This window comes from Xylaria bambusicola, assembly GCF_022495145.1.
Source record: "Xylaria bambusicola strain CBS 139988 unplaced genomic scaffold F5B22scaffold_114, whole genome shotgun sequence".
NCBI lineage: Eukaryota > Fungi > Ascomycota > Sordariomycetes > Xylariales > Xylariaceae > Xylaria > Xylaria bambusicola.
In genome coordinates, this window is record NW_025953667.1 from 2,619 (window position 1) to 28,267 (window position 25,649).

The window sequence follows — 25,649 nt, forward strand, 5'->3', positions numbered from 1 at the left end:
ATAAATAGTTAAATTTTAAAGTTATATTTAATTATAAATTTTTAAATCTTTATAAATAAATTTAGCTTAACCTTTAAATATTAATTTATTTTAAATCCTAAAGTTAATATTATTTTTTTATTATTTTAATTATTTTTATTTTATTTAATTTCTAATTATTAAAGTAATAAATAATAATATTTTAATTTCCTTTTAATAATTTATACTTTATAATATATTATTTATTACTTTAAAGTGTTTTTTTTTAAATAAAAGTAATAATAATTATTAATAATAAAGGTAAAATTTTAATATTTTTATTAATATATTAAAGGAGGTATAATTATTTTAATTTTTATTATTTTAATAAATATTATATTTTTAATAGGTATATTTATATATTAAGGTATATAATAGGGGGTATATTATTAAAGTATAATATTCCTATTATTATAATATTTTTAACATTTTTTTACCTTTATAGCTTAATAAAAAAAGTAGTAATTATTTATTATAAATAAAGATATTTTTAAATTAATATAATATATTTATAATTAAAATAAATTAAATAAAATAAAATATTAAAAGTTATTTTCTTTTAAGGTTATAAATTTTCAAGCTTATAATTAATTAAAATAGTATAATATAAATAATACTATAGATAAAGAATTATATTGTATATTGCATTAAGGAATTAAGTCTAGGTATTATAGGTTAGGGTAGTACATCTATTTATATAATAAAGTGTGTGTGGGTCGAAGTACCAGCCACCAGGATTATCCATCCCTGCCTTCCTAATTCCAATATCAACCTACACACTTCTCTTCAGACTTTATGATGTATATTGGCAATTAGGTACTTAGAGTGGTAGAATGTTAACTGCAAGAAGAGCACCTAGTAGTACTATTGAAGAAACTCGTTTTATCAATAATTCTCGCACTTTGTCAAAACGCCGCTGCCAGATGTGCAAGCCCAGCGGTACTATATATTTCCCACCTGCGTGTATTGACAATTGTATGTAGTCTGGATGAAGCAGCTAAATCATCCCGCCTCCCATGTTCGCTTTTTCGTAAGGGGGGCGGTGAGGTGTTTTTATCACGGATCGCTTTTGGAGTTTGTCAAAAGACATGTCCTGGATAGATGGCGGGAACTTGCGCTAATGTACCCCTTTCTCGAGACTTTCTCCCGGGGCGGGAAATAAATTTACCCATTTCAACAGGTATGCTACAATTACTAACATGCCAAACTAGTTTCTCTCATCGCCCTATGCCAAGTACTGTCGAATATGAAAATAGGGATGAGTTTATAGAGTGATATGCGCGTTTGTGATTCTCAACCGCATTTGAGACGATACCCCTATTTGCGCTACCTAAGCTGTTGTAGAAGTATTCTATTGCCCTTCGCAAACTCCCTGCACTCGATCTCATGCGCGCCTACTTGAAGAGTTCAGTAAACATATAGTTATGTTTACTATGGGCGCTAGAGGTACACAACCTTTAACAATAAAAAGTGCTGAGGCTAACTCTGGGGAAACCTGATGAAAGTCTGTACATCACGACCGTGTGTGATATCAAATAGAAAACTCCAATTTCCAGACAAATCTTCGGAACCATACATGATTAGAAAGATCTATCTCTATAATCATTACGATCGCATCATTAACTTCCCAGACTACCCATTCCCATTCATAGTAATTCCATCACTCATTCAAACACTGTCACATTCTTGCACCTGACTTATCCTGACCCATCATCTTCTGAGGCTCTGGTGCTCTCCCTGGTAGATGATGAGTCATACATCAGACGTTTGGGGAGAGGTACACCAGCGGGTCTAAGCATGCCGCGAGACGGATGTCTCGGGGCACCGCTTCTGGGAGGACGTGGCGGTTCGGGCGGGGCAGTGTGTTCAGAATTGCGCGACTCGAGCCAGTTTCTAGGAGTAGGGGCATTCGGCATCCCTTCTACAAACGATGGCGCTCGGGGCGAACGAACGGGAGTGAATGAAATATAAGGATCGAAGTTGGTGGGATACCTTGACGGTCCTTCTGATGAGTGCATTCGAGGAGTACGATAAGGCCCGTAATTGTCCAGCGTGTATAATTGAGACGAAGTGACAGGTCCGGTGGTAGGCGCGACACATTCATTGACTCTAGATGACGATTTAGAGCCGCGTGATCCGGGTCTTGTGGATCTATTGGTTGGGCCCTCCGACTCTTCATGAAGATGCACTGCGCTACGCCCATGGTGCGCAGGAACTGCAGTCCTCTCATACTCCGCCATCCTACCGGGCGTGTGTGCAACGGTGGTCTCCCCTGACTGTACAGATCCCCTGGCTGCCGGCGGTTTCACCGTTCGTTCGGTTTCTTCTTCTTCTGGCTCTTTACGGGGGGCCTTGGAGCTACGCCTGCCGTGAAGAATCTTGTCCCATGTCTGTCTATCCGTACCGAAGATAGGAAAATTGGCATTCCTAGCCTCTTCTGCGGACGGCCGCCTAGAAGGTTCATATTCAAGCAAAGACTTAATGTATTCTTGTACCTCGTTGGGCGACTGGGCACGAATATGACGGATGAGGCACCTGGGCCAGTCGGACACTTCATCTATACGCTCGGGAGGATACCCGTAAGAGAGTTTTAGGATTATAACCCCAAGTGACCAGACATCCACCTTATTAGTATATGGCCCCTTAGCCAGGATCTCAGGTGCCTGGTATGGTCTTGTGCCAGCAATTGTTCCTAGTGCTCCTGGACGTTCGCTAGCCAGGCCGAAATCAGCAATTTTGACCTCAACTGGATTGCGCCGTTTGACCAAAATATTGCTGGGCTTGAGATCTCGATGAGTGATGTTCTTCCCGTGGAGGTACGCAATAGCCCCTGACAGCTGCCGTGTAACATCCTGTATTTCCTGGTAGCTGAGGGCGCTCTCTCGACATGAAACCCCGAGTTCAGGGCCGTCGATGTATTCCATGATAAGCGCAGGTGGATCGTTGCATATCTCGTAGTATTTGACGATGTTACTCTATGCCCGTGGTTAGCTAAGGACTGTACATATTATGAAGAGTGAAATCAGATCTCATACATGATTCAAACTTAGCAGAACCTTCAGATTTGTCTCGCACCGGTCTGCATTTTTGTAAAAGCACTTGGCCGCACGGACTTCTCCGGTAACACGCTCTAGAACGTGGTACACAATCCCAAAAGATCCGGTCCCAAGCCTGATGCCGCAAAAATAACGATCCTGCCACGGGATGGTTTCCATGGCTGAGCCCGAACTAAGTCTGAAAGTACGAATTGGCCCTGTGTACGCATATTTGTCGCAATATGCTTCCCAGTTCCGGTCCCATTGGTCCTGATACGGCCCACGAGCAGGAAATAAAATAGTGAAATAAAGCCTTCCGATCTTGATGTCGATGTCTCCGTCGTGCTCTATAATCGCTCTCTGGGTAGTCAATATAGTATTGAAACCTTCGTTAGCGGAGATGTAGGTCCCGTTGCGACTATGACTCTTGAGTATAAGGACTCGTGCCCCATCGTTGATCTGGGGTTGCAAAGAAAAATGGGCTGCGCTCACACCGCCAAATCTACTGTGGGCGAGGAGGATATCGCATGAAGCTTCGTCACTTCCGAACATAAATCCTCGGAAGGCTGAAATAGGAGGGTGGTCGGTTGTAATCCGAAGAAATGGAGCTAACGGAGTCTCTTCTGGTACAGGGGTAGTATCTCTATAGTCTTCTCTAGGCGAAAGGGGTGATTGTGGTGTATAGGCATCATGGACGTAGGTTGGTATCTCATCACTCACCAAAAAACGCCCATGATGGGGGTCTCCAATGAAGTCGGAAAATGAGTGTATTTCGAAGATAGTGTTCTCCCGAGGGTCAACTGCCATACTTTTAGCTTGGTAGTTACAAATGGAGTTAACTTGCTGGGCCATGAGAGGTTCTCAGCCAAGGGCGGATCTAACCAGCTTATTATATATGTTCCCAATGTACTTGTTCGACATTCGTTTATCAACGTTTGTTAGGTAAATGTATCACAATCAGACTAATGACTATGCCTTACATCCCTGGAGAGTGGGACGGGCGGAACAACTGGCGGGAAAGAAGGAATATCCCATTCAACATGTACCAGGCCGAATGGGCCGAATGTGCAAGGCAATCAGGGAGGGAGAGAGTGTACAAGCGCCAGCTGTGTAGGACTGTTCTGACACTGCAGTAGTTAACTATAGAAAGCCCATTGTATGTGTAACGACCTGAATAGTATCTGTCCCATTGTATGTGTAACAACCTGAATAGTGTCTGTCCCATTGTCCTATGTAAGTCATATTCTCATTGGCCGGCTATGTTTGCTCCCGCGGTCTCTTGACCTGGCCAGAGGTATTGACATTCCCCTCCCTCCTGTGTACTCTATGGGACTAAGTAGGAGACACTGTCCGTCACGTTAGACACGCTACAAATCAGAGGAGAAGAGGCTAGCCAATCAATTGGCGGCTGCTGACGCGCTCGCCTGGCCTCCTTGCATTCGGTGCTCATGTTCAATTCATTCAACGTTCGCATTTCCTTCACCTAGTAACATCGCGTTTTGCCGCCTCATCACGCATTCCGATTGTATACACAATGGAGCTCACAGAAGACAACGTTGCAAAGCTACCCAGCGATGGATCTTTTTTCTCCTCTTATTTTCCTTCTACGAACTCGCCCACGCCAGTTCCCGAAAACCCACCTGATGTTAGGATTAGCTGGTCAAAGACAGTCATCGGACATATCATGCATGCCCTCCGCCAGTTGGGTCCAGAAGGCCGCCGTATTTTAGACGAAGACGAGCTATATTTCGCCAAGAAGCATGATATTCGCTTTCGTAACAGCGAGAACCACATGCAAGATATGGATAATCCAGATTATTGGGAGGCAAAGGAGAAATATCTCGAAGAGAAATACAAGCTTCTACATGCCGAGCTGCATCCAGTCAACCCATTCTCACCAGATTCTAGCGACATATGTGCTATCCCACAAGCCGAGATGGATAGGATGTGTTATCGCGAGGAGCGAAGAAGGAGGCGAACAGAAGCGTGGGTATCTTCCATTAGCCAAGAATGTATGTCGCAAGATTTTCACGTACCTTCATCTCCATTAAAATCCAAATTGCAGCCGCTAACTCTCGGTAGTACAAGAGTATCCTCGCATAGTTGATAGCCCGGTATCCCATCGTTCAGAACCACCTTCGACTACTACATGTCCTGTCGACAAGGACCAGCTGCCTTCTCTACAACTGCCAGCTCAGCCTGAAGACGCGGTAGCTACAGTGGAACCCGAGACTAGGACCACTAAACGGAAGCGATCACGAATGGAGATTGAGGATGAGGATGATAGTCACGCTCATATTTCCAAGAGAAGTGTCCAGGCACGCTTGTCTCGCGAAACTCCAAGTACAACAATCATAGAACCGGCAAGGAAAAGGCGAACAGCGAAGAAAGCCACTTTGCCTACTTCACCAAGCCGCCCAATAACACTGAGGAGAAGTGCTCGAATTGCAGCGCTACCCAAGATCAAGTATCCTAAATAAAGCGCTCAACCCAATTTTGACTGACAGCTATTTACATTTGACGTTGGGCGCATGGCAGCCCAATCTGGAATAAGAAGGATTACAATGCGGCGTGATAAGGCTTCGGTCTCAGTTATCACCACATTCCATACGAGTTAGGGTGTGTCCTTAGTGACAGTCTCTGCTGGCTCCAACACGCGAGAGCCCAAGAAATTGGGAAGAGTGGCTGTTCGGGCTACCAGGAATATTTACCCCACGCCATCCGCCCGACACACATCTCGCTATAGAGACATATTCTATCACGAAGGGTAGCTTGCTGTAGTAAGAATCGCCTGGATGAAGTTAGTACAGCAACAGAAATGGTAGACTGCACATCACTAGGCTTCTGTCATCCAGCGCAGCTAGACTCGACAAACACCCGTTCCCATAACTCACGCTATGGGCACTTGGGGGCTTCGAGCGCCACAGAGACTAGGCTATCGTGGAGTTAGCAGAGATCGAATGGGCATGTCGACAATTGAAATGAAGAAGAAGATATGATAGTGCGCTGTATTCGTCCCCCGTTGAGATTGTCGGAGTAGTTTCGAAAGGATTAAGCTGACCGGATCAGTCTCTTGGACAACCAATCTTTCTCGAATGACCGACCGAAAGGTGGTAGGCCAATATTTGCAATCCCCAGATAAGTATGGGTTTCGATAGTTTAATGATAATCGCCTCTGAGAGGAGTAGTAGAAGGCATTGACAATTGAAGATTCATCTATGCACGGTTGATGACGCGACATGTATATCCTCTTTCGTGATTAAGCGTTTGAATGAACATGCTGATTTCTCAGACCATAGGACATTACAAATCATTACCTACCTATTTTCGCAGTTCCCATGATGCTATTGCGTTGTTATCATATATCTTGAATCAGGAGGTTGTTTATTTTATCACGTCAACCCATCCAACCATTCATGCCTGAACACTCAGATCTAGGTTATGTTATGACCTGAGAACATCACACTGTTGATGTTACAAAATCAATCTACGATTTCTGCTACCTTTACTTTTACACATGCCCGGGGGTGTCAGTTAAATACATGAACAGCGAGTAACTTCGTTGAAGACGCCACGAACTTCAAGCTTGGCTCTGCCTATCTACTAATTCTCTTCTTCGCATATACGAGAATCTCATGCATGTAAATACGCGAAGGATTCAGATTAGTATACATGTACTGTCTAAGATTATTACGTGAAGTGTCTCCGGCGGCGTTCCAACGATCGTACCGCATAGGAAATCTACTAGCAGCAGTAACTACTCCTACACCCACGTGAAACTAACCGAGCCAAGCAACCAATTGGTGAAATGAAACGGGAAGAGCATGGTGTCTAGTTGCGCGGTAGTTTGTTAGTGAACGCCTCGGATACCCTTGTGATGGATTAACCCTTCCCTGCATTAATATTCGCTCGCGCGTAATACTTTCTGTGTACCTATATTAAGTGCTGTAGAGACTACATCTCGATGTCCCCACGTCGTAGATGTGGTACAAACTTTCTCGTTACAAGACCAACAACAAGCCAAATTCTCATTAAGCTATACAGTCAGTGCCTATAACAAGCACTGTAGGTGCGGTAAGCTGTTCTTTGCGGAGATGATGGTCTTGTAGCGATGAAGCTGTGTGGATACAATAGTCATGAAGTAAGGGCGAGCAATCTACTCCACTTCATACCCGTACTTGATATCCTTTCCCGCGCACCCTTGCACCTGGTATTTTACGGCCGGAGTCGTGTGGTACGTGCTCTACTGTACAGCGCTTAACGTATACGGACCGAAAGCGGCTCATGATCCCTTAATCAAGTCATGCCCTCGAAATAATTAATTGGTTTCGACACCAGTAGGCGATTTTGTAGCCGCCTGATAGTGCTTTGTGTTCCCCTTCATCTGTGAGAATCGCTTTATTTACCAATTTTGAACACATGGTACCTAGTGCCAACCTCATCTTTGCACGGGACACCAGCTTGTCCCTCGCTTGAGGCAGGTACAGAAAAAATGAAGTGTTTTCAAGCGGTGCAGTGAATGGAATCTGTTTACCTATGAATGAACAAATGACCCACCAAAGCGTGGCTGGGAGTGACACTAGCACGTAGAAGCTGCAACCAATAATAGAAATCCAATGGCTACGGTGAGATGAGGTTAGGTAGACGCCTAATTGAACCATACCCACGGTCGTGGTGCTTGCGCTGATCTAGAATTCATAGGTTTGTTTACTATGCCATGTCCCGTTCAAAGCAAACACTGCCTCATAGCGCTCAATTTCTCAGAATCTGTATGAAGTGTCAAAGTTAACGTACGATTTCTTCTATTTTCGTAGCACAGGCACACCGCTTTTGACTTTATCCCTTTCCATTAACCAAAGTCGGTTCCGAAACTCTTGTGCCTGCTGGCCCCGTATGCACGAAAGCCTCCTTGTTGGTAACTCCCTTAGAATGTCTGAGTCAAGGAGGGGCTGGATATCTGTGTGGCAGCAAGAAGTATTGGTGACTAAACTAGGAGGGCACGAGCAGATTGCGAAAGCCCGGTATTATGCTGAGAGCTGGGAATCGGGAGGTCAGCTATCACACAGTAATATCAGCACAACGTAATAGACGCTGCTTATGCATTAGCCCACCAATGTTCAAATACACGGATAATACAGATATTATTATGAACTCAACACTATCACAATATCGTAAATCCGGCGCCTGTTGAACTGGCTATCAATATGTCGATTGGTTAGTCAGCACATATAACCTCTGAAAGAATGCCTCAGGTGGAGTTAGAATAAGTAGTTCAACTGAGCTAGGACAATAGGGTTGTTCTTCAAGTAGTGTCCATATGTTTACTTCAACTATCTGTCATCATAGTGCGGCAGCGACATCATCCCAATATTCTCTATAAGACTAGCTTGCATCTAATCTAAGCAAAAGGCTATTTAGAATCTTGGTCATTTGATCATACAACACCTTGCGTGCACTGATAACAGTAGGTGAGTCCTCGTTAGACAAGTTTTGTCCTTCAGGATGCCACAGGTTATCGGAAACCACGACAAGAAATCCGAACTGGACCCCAAGCTCAACAGCAGCCTTTGCAATGAACCCAACTTCACAATCCACCCATGTAGCCTTGGACGCCCACTCAGACAACCAATCCCTCGTCTCACAAAGAGGGGTGGGTACAGTCACGATCGGACCTCGAGCAACCTTCTTTGACATATCCTTTGACATATCTATCACAGGCTCCAATGGACATGACCACTGTATCACCTCGCCCTTGAGGAAAGCTTTGGTCCCCGTAGCTATCCATCCATTTGACGTATACTCTTCTGATAAGCTGCCGCATTTGGCGATATATATGACGCACTTGACATTTAATTGTGTGCACAAAGCACGCAGAATATGGCCACCCGTATCACCCCATAGCTGTTCCAAGCAACCAATTACCGCAACTGCCTGGTGCTTGCGCGATGTAAACTTTTGCCAGCGGAAAATGCTAAACTCGGACCTATCAAAGCCATACCAGTGGTCTGTTAGCCCCTCTAGCCCCGTCAGGTTATTGACGTTGCCAATAATGGCCAGGTCTATCTTGCCAATTGCCTGGAGGTTGGATTCGCGTATGAGCCGCACTGTGTGGTCTGAATCGAGTGGTCGAAGATGCACAATGCCAGAATCTCTGCGGAAGAGACTAAGATACGTAGCCACGACACTAGCATAATGCAACATTAGGCTTCTACTCGGGAAGCAGTTGAGGTGTATCGTGTGAGAGTCGATCCAAGATACCGTAGGCCGTAAGGAATCAATGCATGTATCGCTGAGTTGGGCATACCGTTGAGGCGAGCCTGTGATAATAATTTGGGTGATTTTCTGATGGTGCTGAATGTCAGGATGAACGTGCTTCACGACATATGGTTGCAAGAAGAGGCCCATAGTATGAGTTGCAGGCGTTGCTATGTCCAACACAGGAGACCCCATGCTTGACATGGCAAGCTGGAGACGTTGACGCCTGAGAAAGGGCACTGTATCCTTATGTAGGTGTTCAGATGTGCTGATGTGCAGATTGCGTGAGGCAGACTCTTGGGCGCCGAGCATACTAGCATTTGATAGGAAGGTTGATGTTTGCGCCACGGCCGGGCCGTCAGCAGCTGGTCTGCCTTATCGAAATTCCTGTTAACCGATGTTGTCAGACATATTGTAGTTAATACATTTTACTTAGGTGGCTGCGATTCTAGCCAGCAAGGCATACAAGGAAGATCGCCTACGGTGCTCTCGAGGTCTCCACGGGAGAGGCTTAGAGATGTAACACTACGCTATGTTGTCAATTACACTTTCACGTGCTTTCCAAGCATCTATTAGCGACCAAATGTGCGGTTCCGGCCTCAAAGTCCTGGTGTTAGATGCGCCAATCTTTGCGGCAGGACTTCGGACTATGGTGTGCATTACAACCTTTACCAGCTTTAAGCAATCTGTCCCCGGATATCATAGTTACAGTTAATAGCTGAATCGGCGGAAAACAACACGCAAAATCACATTTACCGTCGGCTACTTGCATGCACGCTGCAGTTACTAGAGACGAGTTATCTACCATTTACCTTGATATATACCGTAGATCTCCGACGCCACCATAGAGGGGTAAAGTTGCACTTTTCCTTTCCGGTGCAGTCATGCTTGCATGCTTATCACTGAAAATTTCCAATACCTCTTCTCACGGATGGCCGTATTACTTTCGACTTTTCATCGCTCTTCATATCTTCTTCAAGAGACAATCACGATCACAGAATCAGTCTAATCAACCATGGCTGACGAAATACAAGAGTCTCAAAAACTCCAAGAAATCTCTACCACATCACCGGAAGCGGTAACGCCAAGTACGCCTTCAGATTTGCAGGCCTTGGAGGTTTCGGAAGCTCCCAGCTTATCGTCGACTGTCGAGAACCCAAAGTCTCACAAGATCGGACAGACACTGTTCAGGTTAGGAAGAACGAACTTACAGTATTTGTAGAGTATATCGCTCACATTAAGGGTAGAGAAACAGGAGGAGGACTGTCTATCGAACATCGGGAAGACTCTACTATTGAAGGTCTTGTTGCATTTCTATCGAAGCCTGCTACAGGAGAGGCAAGTTCACCTTCAACAGAAACTAATTACCAAATAATTTTAATCTAACAGTATAGCTAGGACTATGCTCTTCGTATCTTGTAACCGCTCCCTGACTATGACTAGATGAAACACGTCTAACAAGTACAGCTTTCTCCCGAAAATATATGACAAAGGCGAAAAGGAGGGCGGGGTAATCGCCAAGCAAGCCGAAGACCTCGCCAAGGCTCTTCGCATAGATCCAGTCTTCTTAACTGAAAGCGCCTGGGATTCTAATGGCTTTTTCATGAGTCAAACCAAACATGAAGAAAATGGCTTATCAATTCAGAGTAAGCATCTTTGACTTAGAATTGCCATAGAGATACTAAGTCTGAGAAGGTGACATTTCGCGATTTCTCATCAAATTTCTCAAGAAGCAGGGCGACAAGGAAGAGGACGATCGCCCAGAATACGGCTGGCTGTATCTGTCATTCTGTGCCATATCTTTGAAGCATGATGATGGGGCCAGAAACACAAATATTTTGGTATGCTTTGATGACTGCAGCAAAATTAGGAAAGATATCGAATACGCGTTTGAGGGGTACTGTTGGAGCCTTCTTTCACAGAATCTTTTATCCGTGCATGATGCTCTCCTTCGTCAAATTATTTGGCAATATGACCGAGCTCTCTGGCTTTTCCGTGGCCCTATCCGGGAGATTGAACAGGTATCCTGCATCGGAGGACATCACGAGGTATCAGGCTAACGTTTATCACAGGGTAGAGATGAATTTTCAAACGGACTGAATACGAAAATAGGTGTAACCATACCAGGTCCGAATAGCAGAGGCGTGATAGGCCGTTATGATGATATGCACGAATACGCCCGACATGTAATTCATAGCAGCGAAACCTTACAGGCTGCATCAGCTGTGGCCAACAAGATAATAGATCATTTCGAAAGGCAGAATACATCTGAAAAAAATGACTTCGGCAAAAGTGACAATATTCTCAATGGATTGCGGTTCTCAGCCCAGTTTCTGATGAATCTGAAGCTGCGTGCCGATGCTTTCAAAGAACGACTGAATAATGAGATTCAGTTGGCGAGTGTACCCCATTTGCAAAGGTTTCAGGACGCATTTACTAATTCCAGGATAGTCCTATAATGTTGTCAGTTTATATCAACTACAAGATACGAAGCGACTGCTTGAAAAGACCCAGGAGCTTCTCAATCAATCGAAGGAGATTCTGCAGGAGACACGCGACGATGCGAAAGACGTCATAGCTACTGTCACATATCTCTCGCTATTATTCGTACCCGCATCGGTTGCAACAGTAGGTACTGCTGAGATGCTGTACAGTACTTTTCACTGATTGAATTTAAATAGAGCTTCTGGGGGATGAATCTCATCGTGCTGAAAGAGGATACGAAAAGTGTCGAGTACACGGATCTGTGGAAGTTTGTCGTATCAGCTATTGCGTTAATAGTGTTTTCCGTCCTCCTCTGGGCGTCCATCCATTACTTGCATTGGGAACCAAGCCTTCGGTCGGGTAAAATTATCCGTTTCAAACGTCGCAAGACCAATGGTCCTTGAAAATCGGCACGATCGGTGATGAGCGACACCATGGAAGTCAGTTGAGGCTTGCCATAGAATATCGCAGACTTTCCGTCATAAATCTCCGAATCTGCTGCAATGGAGTAGATGAATGCTGTGCAGGAAGTGATATTACTGGCACAGCTTTTTTATATTGTAATTTGAAAAGTATCAAAACCAAAAAGAAAGTATTCTTGCACCTCATTGTTGACACAGGCGGTGCCTATTAAAACAGAAACACCAATTAGGGGGCTCTCATAAGTAACAGCGCACTATGCTAGCTCATATCATAGCCTGAGACTATCGTGCACAACTCAATAGTTGGCGGGTCAGCCGGAGTCAGTCCATTAACCTATGTAGGTACATATATATATATATATAACTGCTAGGAGTAATGCTTTATAATTGTCTAACCAAAAATAGGATAATAGTCCAAAAGTCACCGGGTCGCTATTAAACTCACCATTAGATACACAGGTATACTTCAATACATGCGCCGTACGCCTAACTTCAGAAGGACTACTCGCTATCATCAATCTTCATTCGTATCCCTCATTTCTAAGCATATAGATCTTGCGCAGCCAAAACATCCTTTGGAGCGAAGGTACGCTCTAAACTTCCTTGCCAGAAATCGTAGCCTGAACCGGATTGGAAAGGCGTGCTCAACTTTGGAATGATATACTCATTGAGAACAATCTCCTTGCCGTTGGAGTTCTTCACCCAGTGCGCTTGTCTGTCTCCGGAAGCCTCGACGTATCTCCAACCATTTGCTTTGCTAAGCCCTTCAGGCATATACGATAGGTCTTTGGTGTTCATGCGATGGCGGACAGAGGGGTGCACCTCCTCATTGAACCACATGTAGTCGATATCCTTCTTTTTGCCGTCAACGACTTCGGACGCGGGAGTTTCGCCTGGGATACGCTTATACGATGCTGATCGGGTTGAAATCAAAGAGGGAATCCACCACCAGTCTGTCCAGCCGTTCGTATCCTCCAGCGTCCCATCACTCCATTTGATTGTGGACCACGCCGCTTTGAGATCGCGGATGTTCTTGTTCTGGGTATCGAGGTTGAGATCGCCTATCCTGAAGAGGATGTATTTCTGTAACGCTGTTCCGCTCAGCTGTAATAGTCCGAATAGCTGATCGCACATCCACGCGAACGCAATCTCGTCGACACTGTTAGTGTCAATATTACTTGCACTATGACCGCCTACGTCTGAGTGATAGCCTGGGAACCAGCACTGCTTGAGGTTGACTTTGGGCTTATTGTCCTCCCCCATGCAGCACGAGTCAAGGTACCAAAGTGTGGGAGGGAAGTTTCCCCGTGTTTCGTCGACTGCTAGAGCGTGGAAGGCATTCTCAATTTCTGTGCTTGTTAGCATTGAGATATATAAGAGATGAATAGGAGTTAACATACTTGGACTGAGCCTAGTGCTATGAAAAGAGCTGTCAGCTCCTGCCTGGCCGAACCAATTGGTGTATCCCAAGCTACCGACAGTATCCCAGACTCCCACCACCTTGATTTTTACGTGATGGTGAGACGACCTCCTCAGGAAATCCATGCGGGTGCCCATATCTCGCTTAGAGTCACCCTTACGTGGGGGCACCGTTCCAAGCTCGCCCGCCGTCAAGGTAGTCTTAGCCCAAGCAGTTTCTGCCAGCGGCTTCCCTCCCCTGTTCTTGTACGCCTCGTAGATCTCATAGAAGTGATCAAGCATAAGAGGTGTCAGAAGGCCAACTTCGCAAATGAAGCCAGCCAAAGACCGAGCAGTATACGCGCCACGAGAGAATCCGAAGATGAAGATTTCATCGCCAGGACCCCAGTTGTTTGCCAAGTAGTTGTAAGCCTCGCAGACCTTCTCTGCTAGACTTTCACCAACAGCACCTATTAGAAGTCAGTACACGTATATGAATCAATTGACAAAAAAAGCTCTTACCTTGCCGCGCTTTATTGACGACAGTTAATGCGCCAGTGCCAACACCTGACTGGTAATATACGACCTGGGGAATCTTGTTGCCGTCGGTAGTGATACCCACCTTGGAGATGGTCCGGCTGAGTCTAGCAACGTTGCTCGAGTATTGATCGGTGCCTTTATCAACGCCGCTGAACGTGCCATCGCAGCAAACGATGAGTCGCTTCCTGATCGAACCCCGAAGGTAGTTTGAAGTGCACACTAAGCAGTTGGAATCCATTGTGTGCGAATGGATATGCGAGAAAGGATGAGATCAGTAATCAATCAATAATGCGTAGACTCCAACCCTTGAGAGGAGATGATATCGGGCTGCACCATCGCTCTTTTATATCACAACGGAACATACATAAGGCGATTTCGACATGAAAACGTCCCCGGACTTGCACACATACGCGTTGCCCATGGTGCTCAGGAGTGATACGCTCAATCCAGATAGAATGATCAGATTACCAACCAATAGTCCCCTCCAAAGAGCTAGGCGCGACCTAAACAGGCGAAAGTTCCGTTCAGCTGGGACGGGCGCTGGGTAGTCTAGACTGATAGCTTCTTCGGGAGGTGTATATGTTTCCACATCAGTGCTCGTTACTAGGGCTCTAGAATTTCGCAGCCACTGTTCTGGGTCCAGTTGGATTGCCAATACCAGCAAGAGACCACAATCCGCCAACTGGCTAGGCTGGCTAGATCTCCTGAAAGGGGTGTAGAGTGGCCGGGCTAAGTTCCTCGCGGAGCTCTGGGCCAGCTGCGGCAGCTCATTCACTATACTAGATATTAGCGTAGCGCCTAATTTACCGGGGGAAGCAGCTGAAGTTTTCCACTTGTTTCAGTGAGGCAGCTGGCAGGTGTTGCAGATCATCCTCTCATGTTCCATACAGACTCTGACGCATCACAGCGGAGGAGGGGGGATTCATATTGGTACAGGAAATGTTATATGTTGTGTTGCGCCCTTTCGGGCATGTCAGATGGCTCATGATGGATGGGGGGCCGAAGAATGTAGGTAGCTTAGAATATCAAACTGCTTGGTGCAACAAATCGGTCACATGATGCTTTCTGGCACTGTCTGTTATGTTGGCACTGAAACCGATCAGCCATTTCTCATTGTGGATTTGAGCATGCTTGTGCTGAGTTTGTCTCTATTCACAAAGTCGTGAAAACTGTACATGGTGGAAATTGGTACACTACAAGTCTAACTCGAACAGGTATGGGTCAACCTGTGCACTTTGTCTCACCAAACCCAACTGTCATTACCTGGGTATGTATGACATCGAATAAGTCAATCGCTATAAGCCTTGAAAAGACGGAAAAGAATTAGAATAGTACAAGTACAAGAAATGTCTTGGGTATCATACTGGTGTAGCCTGCCCTGGTGCCTGATGGGATACGTTTCCGTCAATAAAGCTTCCCTTACATAACACTTTCACGTGAATCTGCCAGGAAATGAGTCATATGGATTGTACCCATACTACAATGTTTGTCTGTCTCATTGTTTGTACCAATTTTCGAACCCACCGCGCCATTCATGGATGTCAATGTAAATACAACAAAATTGCCTACGGTTGCCGATCTGTCCAACTGCAAAAGATATATATTGCTGTTGCCGCTCCAACTGCTTCAACATGTTGCCCTGCTCTTCATTGTTTCTTAAGTTTCTTTGGCCCACCGGACATCTCCATACCTACTAGGTATTCATACCTTTAGTGAACCTACAACATCAACCCTTAGACAATCTGCATTCCTATTTGAAGATCATGGAGTCCAAGTCAGACGCCGTTGCGTTAGCTCCGGCCCCGGCTGGTGATGGCGGAACATCAAGCCCAAGTTCTACATCGAAGACGGTGACAAAGTGTTACAGCAACCAGTGCAGTAGGGCTTGTACCCGAAGTCACTGGTCAGAGCACCCAAATCGACATGATGAACTAGAGGCCATTCTCGCACGTGCAGCTAATGTACCAATCATCCACCGGTTCAACAAGGATGACGACGGTGAATGGGTCACACATAGCTTCATTATTCAAGACGCCTCAATGAAGGAGATTTTGCAGCAGGCCCTTACAGGTTACCAGGACCTTGATTTGTCCCTCGAGAACTATACTTTTACTCCTCCATTCGTGAGTGCAGCTTTTGCAAAGGAGGAGGTGTCACTATCGCAGCAGCAACTGACCTTTGTTTATTTACAGATGCCCTTGTGTCATCGATGGGAAGCGCTCCAGGCTTTGCGGCTGAAGCAGAAGGAACCGGCCATGGCGGTTGCAGCATTGAAATTGATCGGCTTCTTGATCCCTATTTTGGCGCCCAAAGTTGACTCGGTGATCTACACTCGAGAAACCGGAAAAATCGCGTTTGCCGACATCTGGCAAGTCTTTGCCCCTGGCACTCTGGTTTTGACAAAGTTTTTCGGGGTCGAGACTATATGTCGTGTAACACGTTATCAGAAACGAAAGATTGACTCAGGCCCCTACTGGGAGATTCGCATGGAGTTTGTTGATTGGAATGGAGAGACATCAGGGTTTTCTACCACCGACATGAGTATCCAACCTTATGAAGGGTATCGTCATGTTACCTTGCTCCCCGCGTTCCCAATCTCATACTTGAAAGATGAAGAGAGCTACAGAGCGTCCATGATACAACGCGGGATGATCTTTGAACGTCTTCGAGAATTCCACCTCATGGAAGCCAACGGGACTAGAATTACTATCGAAGAGGAAGAACCAGTGCGGCGACCTATTTCTGGCAGAGTCTGTGTTGATGCGTGTGCATATTACACCAGTTGTGATATCACCAAGCCAGCTCTTCGCGCCTTTCCTCGCGTTCGAGATGAACCTGGCAATAAGGTCTCTGGGGACCCAGCAGCCCACACTGGGTCCTCTTCTGGAAACACCGAAGATCATATGGATATTGATACCGTTAATCGGACCAAAGACCCCAAGTTTGCGCATATCAGAGTTGAAGAGAATGTAGCTACAAAGGTCCCTGTGAAGCGAGTCGAAGACCTTGAACCCCTCGATGACGAACAACGCCTCCTAACCACTCCATGGGTGAGGGCCTTTGACCTCAAGAGCAAGCAATGGTGCCAAGTGCGTGTTGATCAATTACAACCTGTGGCTTGGAACGACGAGGCCTTCAACAAGCTAGTACTACCTGGTGATGGAAAACAACTCGCCTGGGAGTTCGTAGAGGCGAGGAGTCTTGCTCATAGCGAGCAGTTCGATGATTTCATCCCTGACAAAGGCCGTGGGCTTATAGTTCTTATGTATGGGCCACCAGGCGTTGGAAAGACGTTTACAGCCGAGGCCATCGCTGACAAAGCGCGAGTACCTCTCTATTCATTGAGTGCAGCCGAACTCGGGATATCTCCGCATGCGGTGGAGAAGGCACTCGAGCACGCACTAGGCTTGTGTCGAATGTGGAATGCTATGCTGCTGCTCGATGAGGCCGACGTGTTCCTAGGCGTACGCACTTCCGATTCTCTCGTGCGTAACGAGCTTGTTGCCATCTTCTTACGCAAGGTTAAGTACTACCAAGGTGTGATGTTCTTAACTACAAACCGAGTCGCAAGCATCGATACCGCTTTCCAATCGCGCGTCGATTTGTTCCTTCCTTATTACGATCTCACAAGCGAGGCGCGGCGCGAAGTTTGGCTCAACTTCATCGAACATGCTGGTGGCCCCGATAGATTTGATGTAAAACAGGAAACCCTCGAGCAGCTGTCCCAGCTCCCACTGAACGGCCGCGAGATTAAGAATTTGATCAAGTCGGCGCAGTTGCTTTCGCTCAGAGGAGGAGCAAAGGTCTCACTTGAGCGGGTGCACATGCTTGCTATGAGGCGTGTACATGCATTAGCACAAGCGGGCGCAGACCAAGTAAATAGTCAAGCGCCAACTACTGGGTCTAAGAGGCAATTGGTTAATATGAGTTAGCTATGAATGTCGCTGGTATGGCAGGGGATAACTCTTGAGAGTATCGTTCTTCCGTCCAGATTTTCATTCCCAGGCATGGCATGAACCAGGGGCAGAGATATCTCCCACACACTTCACTTATCTTTCTATAGATGGTGATGCGATTGTCATGTTTTGGGTAGTTGGTAGGGAAGAATTAATTCCGAGGATAGCGAAGGCAGCAATCTAACCTTAGACCCAACGCCAATAGATAGTTATTAGACAACCCGCAATCAAAATTCTTCGTATCATTCCGATGTATGCACCGATAGTTTGTCTCATTCATCCCAACTGATCGTGCTTCTGTGTGACTTGATGTTGCGGTAGGAAGTTCGCTTTTGGCGTGGAGAAAGGCTAGGCCTCTGCATCAGCAGTCAACAGTGGCAATGGTAAAATTGACTTACTGATTCTACATGACAGCTTCTGTTGAACGTAGATGGGGCTATATAATAACCGTTAGAGCGCTCAAACGTCTAACGGTGTCGTTTTTGACGTTCGAGAGCTTCTTCATAATAGCGAATGGGATCTATAAGAGACTGAATTGACCTTATGAGAACATATATGGACGGGCTTCTAGTGGGATTCAAGAGCAGCCAGTCGAGATATAGCAACACGATATGCGCAGTATCCTCATGCTGTAATAGCGCGGTCAAGAGCTTGATTAATGAGGTTGACCTTGATGATGATGCCAAAGCTCCTGCTGGGGCTGTGAATGAGGCGATGTAATAAAGTTGTCCCTGGGAAAATCTTCTGGGACAATAAAGCGGTGTCTCGGCGCTGTTGAGGACGCCTCTTGAAGAACTATACCTACCAGTTGATGAGCATGTAGCATCCTTTGTCGGCTAGACCATAAATAACTTTCATCGCATCCATCACAAATAAATTTATAGGCGAGCTACTAGTAGTTGTGACTGATGCTTAGTTCATGAGCATCAGTCCGAAAACAGTTCCGCTTTGAGGACAACAGGCCTGGGTCCCCCAGGCGGGCGGATGCGAAACGCTGGCGTGAGTGTTTCGTTCTATATTAATCACCGGCAACCAACTCAGTCGGAGACTAACCAAAACAATTCTAATCCAACCAATAGATGAAGCAACGTCGGTGCATGAGGCACAACTCATTCAGGAGTTGGTACGTTGGTCCCATGGCTGCGTTGAGACTAACGCCTCAAGCTCTCTCTGTGCCTCATAGCTACACGACATGTCATGTACTATATTGTCGCTACTCATCTATTTACTTACATCATCACCATGTCGAAACCCGGTGTATATTGTCAGCTTAAAATCTACTACCATGGACATCTGTTAAGATCCAAGAGCTTAACTGCTACTGTAAACTTACTGCAAACTTGAATGCCTCGCTAGAAGGCTACTCGTAGCATTTGCGGACACCAAACGCCGCCATGCCTCAATCCAGGTACCTAAGCTGAGATTCCCTTAGCGGAATTAGCTCACCTTGCTCCGGGCCTTTTCTATCGAACATAATTCAACCCGTCTTAAATTGTAATTTAGGATATTTAGGCCTTATCTTATCCGTCAAATGAATGGCTAACACGCGAGAAGAAAACAGCTGAAGACTCGCTATAATCCTGCGGCCTCAGAAGACATTTCATCTGGTCTTTTCACCAACCCCAAGCAACTTGACCCCGCCCCCACCATGGACCATTTCCTCTCTTATACTCAAATCCGAACTCATTAGCCTCAAGCTGCTCCAACATGGAAAACACCTTAATTGACAGCACCGATGATCACGCCCAAAACTACAAAGCTGAGGGCAACCCGCCAGGCATATTTTACAACATTGGCATAGACCTTCATTATACTGACCTACTGCGGATTGCCGGCGAAACGTCAGATGAAGTCTGCTATCTCGGGCTTCGAGGCGGCATGCACTGTTGAGTCTAAAATGTGCAGCATACCAGTGACACGTGCGTTGAAAACGGTCGAAAGGGTTCGAAAACCCAGATAGCGCCGCAGCTTCGTACGAATGGCCAAGTCTTTATCGTGGTAGCTACGTCTTTGTCCGGCAGAGATGGTTAAGCACCGGGCAGCGTGCCAGTGAGCGGGTCGAGGCGATGATTAAAATCCCGAGCAATATGCCGGTGCTTGAATTCCTGTCGAGTAGAATTAATAGCTCAAAGCCAATAACCATAAGGCGGATACCAACGAGCTGGGAGGTTTGGTAACTGTTCATGGCAATAACTCACGTCCCAGACGCAACGGTAAATGGAAGGGTAACGAGCGTCCTGGATAGATTCATGGCGATTGCATACGTGGTCTCGAAAAGATTGACCGCTTGGATATTAAGGGGCATGAAGTAGGTCATCCAGGGCTGCGGCCCGCCGCGATAAAAGACAGAGGCCAGTGCGAAGATGCTAGTGTAGTTTTCCGAGAGCTGGAGGGGCATAGTTGGCTCAGGGGCGAGCTTGAAAATGCCTCGTTGGCTACAACCAGGATGCAGCTAACAACACCGAGCATGATAGGCACGATAGGCACGATAGTGCCCCAAAATCTGGTAGGGGCCACAGCGCCTCGATATGACGCTTATGAGGATCGAAACCACTCACAGTGTCTATGCGCGTGCTTAGAGAGGATGCGTCTCTTAGGGTCATTAATAACGCGAAGGGAAAGCATGGCAAGAAGCAGAAGCACGGCTAATAGGTAGGTCAATCTAGAAGATGAAGATAAGCAGATACACTTTCCACACCCTCGTTGCAGTATCAGGCCGCACACGATCATCGCCATATTGATATCACCACTAACAACACTCTAGATAATGCGGCCGGCGATGAATGTGGCCGAATTCTTGGTGTCATCACAGAGCACGATAACTTAGGCGAATAACACAATGTGTAACAAGGGCGAATGATTTGGCTTGGGGCTGAAGCTATTCACAATATGACAATCTACTAGGGCTGCAAAGTCCTTAGTCAACTAATTTCTTTCCCGCCTTAGCGGCTTAACTTTAACCCCATATACTTTGGGAATGAGCTTACGGAGAGCTTTTCGCCAAGTACGATAAAAGTTGCTTTTGAGTATCCTCATCTCCGCGCTTTCATAATGGCTCGCATCTCTGAGTAGATTGGGTACTACCTTATGTTACCAAAGCGAGCTGAGGCTTCTTCTGGAAGCAGAGTCGTTCGGCTGAATCACCGGCGCGTGCGCTCAAATCACGGAACGGGAATACGTCGCTGCCAGAGCGGTTTCCAAGAATAGGTTCTTGAACTAGATTGTTGACCTATCTATTTTGTGATCTCCATGGTTCGTATTCATATAGAGAATGCGCCCCAGATGCGCTGTGAACACCTAACTCGCTGGTCACCATGCCATGATTGATCTAGCCCTAATTGCGGATGCTAAGTCTACATCTAATCCGACCCCTTATGCACTATTCTGACTTCCCCAGTTACCCCTCCCCTTGTACAATTGATTTGGGCAGATCTAAACCTCCAATATCGCTGACTTTACATCGGAAACAAATTTGGGCAGAGAACAAAAACTGCTCTCTCAAGTATCGCGTTAGTTTTGGGGTGTCTAACACGTTGACTTGTTTGTTTCAGGCATGTTACAGATATGGTATTGCAAAAATTAGTCTGAACCTATGACTGTCTAACTAGCATTGCCAAGGGTTAGGTGCTGGATGAAGTATCCTTGGCTCCAGGTTGAAGCAAGTTGATCCCAAATAGGAAATACTTACGACTAAAGCATTCTCTCCCCATGAATAGACTGAGTGAAACTTAACTTGCTAAAGCTTCGAGACTGAGAATTTTGAGCGCGCATTTTTACAGGATGGGTATTAATGAATTATTCTTGGCTGAAGATCAAAGCAAGTCCAAACACCCCGAATAGGAAACACTTGCGACTTGAAGCGCCCTCTTCTTACTAACAACCAAGGTGATACTTAACTTGCTGAGACTTTGCGAGCATGCATAGTCTTGGTTGATACTGATGAGGAGTAGACTCCCTTTCAATAAGCTTCGCCCTGTGCTCAGATGATGAAGCTAAAGGGCCAAGATCGTGGAAGCGTCGAAAACAGCCGAGGTTAGTATAGACACAAACCACCTAAGCAAGATGCTTTAACAGTATAAGAAGGGAGCAGATTCTCCATGAAGAAGTTGTGTGTTCTGCATCGTCACCTTACATCTCACATCGCCAGCTTGCGACTATCCTTCGAAAGAGCCAGTCTTGTCCAGCAGCCTCAGCTCAGGCCTGTTCCACTTCAGCCCTCCCCAAAACGACAACTCTCAAAATGCATTTCTCTTCTGCTCTTTGCCTTGCTTCTCTGGTCCTCGCTACCCCTATCGCCATTCCAGAAGGGGAAGTTGCGGCTGGAACGCCACTTGTTGAGCGCCAACTGACTGGTGCTACGGAGAACGACCTAGTTCGTGGTCGTTGTGGTGATGTCATCTTCATTTTCGCTCGTGGCTCGACTGAAATTGGCAATATGGTATGTCTATTGAATTGCGAGAGAGCCTAGATATGTCATTCATCGCTCTGACTTTGGAATGTTACAGGGAACAGTCGTCGGGCCAGGCGTGGCCACCCAGCTGAAGAGACGTGTCGGGTCCCAGCGCGTGGCTGTTCAAGGTGTTGACTACGCTGCGCTCGTCTCAACCAACTTTCTCCCTGGAGGAACAGATGCGATCAGCGAGGCGGAGATGAAACGCCTGTTCAACTTAGCGGACACCAGGTGTCCCGACTCGCAGATCGTTGTGGGTGGTTATTCTCAAGGTGGCGCGGTCGTTCACCGGGCCATGGAAGACCTTTCTCAAAACGTGAGAAACAAGGTCCAGGCCGTTGTTCTCTTCGGTGATACTCAGAAGCGAATCGATCGCGATCAGGTGCCGGGTTTTCCGACGGAGAAAACAAAGTTCTTCTGTGCTGGTGGCCTGGACCAGGTCTGTAATGGTGTGCTGAATGCTGCAGTTCTTGCACCTCATCTCTCCTACGGCAGTGTTGCTGTCGAGGCAGGCAATTTTCTCGCAGACCGTGTCGTTTAAGCTACTCTATGTAAGGAGAAGAGTTGACTATCCTTACAGCTGTGCTCTAGGCAGGACTGTCAGGCGGGATTGGGCAAGTGTAAATGAATAGCTCAATATGTCATCAATATTCGTCATGGCTTTTTAAAGTGTCTTAAGAAGGCAAGCTAGTTACTTGTTGGCGACTGTTAAACTAATTTCCGAGATGTAGTGAAATTTCTCGAAGTAGGTTAGGAGTCTAGCGCTTTGCAATTTAGTATTAGAATCATAATAGTAGCTGAGCATGCACTTCGACTATGGCTACGGGCGTAATACAGTCTAATAGTAACCTTCGAGAGATACAGACTTTGCTTCTTGAAACAGATAACTGAGACCAGGCGGTCAGGATTAGCAGTCCAATTGTATATAGAGTCAAAGTCAGCCACCAAGGCTAAAAAGGAATTGAGTCGCGAGTCAAGGACTTTTGCAGCTCTAGTAGATCGTCATATTTATCTATTTAACCACGAAGCATAATTAGCGATAACGGGCGCTAAAGGCCTGGTTTAATACCACATGAGAAAGGTAATTGCAAGACCGTATACCCATAGGCAAAGAGATCTTGATGCTCGAATAGACAGCGCTAAATTTGACACATTCTTACCTTCACAGTGAAAGACCCAGGGGTGTCCATCGCCCTCCCTATAAAGCTTTGAGCAGTCAAGTGTTTTGCTATGGTCAACAATCTGAACCTCATATCTAACTTCTATTTCCTTCTGGGTAAACGATTCACTAACTGCCTGTTAACTTCCACACTAAAGGGCATGTAGTTTTGCACGAGTCTGTAACGGTTCTTTTCCACTTACAAAAAGTCATCAGTTATAGTACCTGCTTCTATAACAAGGCGGTCCATGTGAAGTGGCCAATGCCAAGTGGTTGAGCTGTCAAGCCTCAATTTGGGAGCGTGTAGCTCGAAAATTGGGCGAGTCCAATTCTCTGCTTCCTGGGGTAGCGTTATCGATTGAAGCTCTGTGCTGTTAATGTACACCTCGTCCACCTGATCAAAGGGAAGCACTAAGTCGGTGTTATCGAAGTCATTGTCAGCTCGAAAAGCCAGTACAGCGAGGTGTTTGACAGCAGGACCTCGTTGTAGTTTGTAGTTGCCGCGCTCCAACACCATGATTTTGATTGTCATTGATTCCGTCATTGTGCCGCCCAACGTGAGAGTGAGATTCATGTCAGTGAATCTGGTTGATTGAAGCTGTTCCCATCCAATGGTAAGGTTTCGAAGACTTGGAGCTGGCCCATTTGCGCTTGTTCCATACGGGTAGTTGTTCGGATAGTGGTGCGGGGGTTGCTTTCCAAAGTAAACCGTCTGCCAAATGCCATCGTCGTGTAGCAGGTTTGAGCTCGTCTGATCAATCGGCTCACTGAATAAGCCATCAAGGGATTCAACATTACCGATGCTCTCCAAACCAACATTATTAAGCCAGTGAATATTGTCGTTTAAGCCCTTGACGTGCCGCAGTTGCAGTTGTGCGAGCTGTGGCGTGCTGAGACTAAAGAAAGTAAAATACTGTAAGCTCGTTAAGTCGATATGCGTAAGATTGGGCGCCGCAATTTCCACCCCTGCGCTGATGTTCATGAGGCTCGGGAATGATACGTTTCCAAGACTTGGTGCTTGGTAATCTTCAGGGTAAGCGAGTCCGGTGCTACCCAAACCGAATTGCACTACACCGCCAACTGTCTGGAGCGTAGAGCTACTTATTTCGTACGATGGCCCGTAGTAAGGCTCATACTGAATGGAATATCCGGAATCCCCAGAATAAGAAAATTCCATCGTGAAATCGCCCCTAATTTCTTCAAGGCCGTCTAGATTGATACTCTCAGACAAGTTACCAGGAAGTGTGATGCTGCCATCCAGGATTTTACAGCGCTCGCTGAGAGATTGGGCCTCGGCGCCCGTCGATAATGTGACATTTTCAGTACAGGTAGACTGCGATACAGCCGCTGTTGGCCACGAGTAACCTACGGTTAACCAGAAGCTCTGCGTGAGTAGGGTGAGGGCTGCTTACAACCAGTACATGCTAGTAATATTGGCCAAGCGGCTAAGACGCTGCTCCGAGGGCACATGAACATGGCGACTCAAACAAGTTGAAGTTCCCAACAGCAAGGTGGCGTTGGAGATATGCTATCCTAATGTAGCAACATGTTTCCTTCGAGACGACTAAGATTGACTCAATGAGGCCTCTTGGTTATCGTTCGAAATCCGGATGTGTAAGCCCGGCCACTTGGCACAGGATAGGGATAGTTCCTCAAACTAAAGTACCAAACCGATCGCTTGGCGGATGCAAGGATTGGATGCGATACGTTCAAATTGATAAGCTTTACTCAAAATAAATGCCAAGCCCAGCGTGTAGTAAATACTACGTAAGTCAAATACAGCCCTTTCTTTACTGACTTGCTGCTATAAATAAGAGTGACTAGCCTCTATTTGCGTATAACTATACCAATAGTAGCAACTAAGTATTCCCGGTACACCTCATTGTCGGATGTTCGGGCTACCTCATTACACTAGCTGTTGTACTATAATTT

General features: G+C 46.1%; 8 protein-coding genes across 8 annotated transcripts; 4 read left to right on the top strand and 4 right to left on the bottom strand.

Annotated features, from left to right (window-relative positions):
• Window positions 1–1,715: 1,715 nt before the first annotated feature.
• F5B22DRAFT_652779 (kinase-like domain-containing protein) lies at window positions 1,716–3,860 on the bottom strand (the record flags this gene model as incomplete). The annotated part of the gene is made up of 2 exons (XM_047979667.1): window positions 1,716–2,993; window positions 3,054–3,860. 2 exons carry the CDS (start codon window positions 3,858–3,860, stop codon window positions 1,716–1,718), a joined length of 2,085 nt encoding a protein of 694 aa, XP_047824631.1.
• Window positions 3,861–4,587: 727 nt separating this feature from the next.
• Window positions 4,588–5,533, top strand: F5B22DRAFT_653884 (uncharacterized protein; the record flags this gene model as incomplete). Its single annotated transcript, XM_047979757.1, has 2 exons — window positions 4,588–5,065; window positions 5,136–5,533. The coding sequence occupies 2 exons, from the start codon at window positions 4,588–4,590 to the stop codon at window positions 5,531–5,533; spliced, it is 876 nt and encodes a 291-aa protein (XP_047824632.1).
• A 2,820-nt stretch (window positions 5,534–8,353) lies between these two features.
• F5B22DRAFT_632196 (uncharacterized protein) lies at window positions 8,354–9,749 on the bottom strand. The gene has a single exon (XM_047976665.1). The coding sequence runs from the start codon at window positions 9,618–9,620 to the stop codon at window positions 8,436–8,438; it is 1,185 nt and encodes a 394-aa protein (XP_047824633.1). The 5' UTR covers window positions 9,621–9,749; the 3' UTR covers window positions 8,354–8,435.
• On the top strand, window positions 9,750–12,560 carry F5B22DRAFT_632198 (uncharacterized protein). Its single transcript, XM_047976666.1, has 8 exons — window positions 9,750–10,499; window positions 10,556–10,646; window positions 10,707–10,726; window positions 10,776–10,954; window positions 11,004–11,329; window positions 11,381–11,704; window positions 11,760–11,936; window positions 11,990–12,560. Exons 1-8 carry the CDS (start codon window positions 10,324–10,326, stop codon window positions 12,194–12,196), a joined length of 1,500 nt encoding a protein of 499 aa, XP_047824634.1. The 5' UTR covers window positions 9,750–10,323; the 3' UTR covers window positions 12,197–12,560.
• Window positions 12,561–12,566: 6 nt separating this feature from the next.
• On the bottom strand, window positions 12,567–14,879 carry F5B22DRAFT_58900 (peptidoglycan binding domain-containing protein). The gene is made up of 3 exons (XM_047973706.1): window positions 14,135–14,879; window positions 13,615–14,082; window positions 12,567–13,563 (listed from the first exon to the last, which is right to left on the bottom strand). The coding sequence occupies exons 1-3, from the start codon at window positions 14,388–14,390 to the stop codon at window positions 12,755–12,757; spliced, it is 1,533 nt and encodes a 510-aa protein (XP_047824635.1). The 5' UTR covers window positions 14,391–14,879; the 3' UTR covers window positions 12,567–12,754.
• Window positions 14,880–15,635: 756 nt separating this feature from the next.
• Window positions 15,636–18,359, top strand: F5B22DRAFT_632204 (P-loop containing nucleoside triphosphate hydrolase protein). Its single transcript, XM_047976667.1, has 2 exons — window positions 15,636–16,275; window positions 16,345–18,359. The coding sequence occupies exons 1-2, from the start codon at window positions 15,916–15,918 to the stop codon at window positions 18,082–18,084; spliced, it is 2,100 nt and encodes a 699-aa protein (XP_047824636.1). The 5' UTR covers window positions 15,636–15,915; the 3' UTR covers window positions 18,085–18,359.
• A 3,502-nt stretch (window positions 18,360–21,861) lies between these two features.
• Window positions 21,862–23,429, top strand: F5B22DRAFT_632208 (cutinase). The gene is made up of 2 exons (XM_047976668.1): window positions 21,862–22,546; window positions 22,614–23,429. Exons 1-2 carry the CDS (start codon window positions 22,349–22,351, stop codon window positions 23,097–23,099), a joined length of 684 nt encoding a protein of 227 aa, XP_047824637.1. The 5' UTR covers window positions 21,862–22,348; the 3' UTR covers window positions 23,100–23,429.
• On the bottom strand, window positions 23,417–25,439 carry F5B22DRAFT_632209 (uncharacterized protein). The gene is made up of 4 exons (XM_047976669.1): window positions 25,130–25,439; window positions 23,921–25,064; window positions 23,719–23,846; window positions 23,417–23,570 (listed from the first exon to the last, which is right to left on the bottom strand). The coding sequence occupies exons 1-4, from the start codon at window positions 25,191–25,193 to the stop codon at window positions 23,509–23,511; spliced, it is 1,398 nt and encodes a 465-aa protein (XP_047824638.1). The 5' UTR covers window positions 25,194–25,439; the 3' UTR covers window positions 23,417–23,508.
• Window positions 25,440–25,649: the final 210 nt, after the last annotated feature.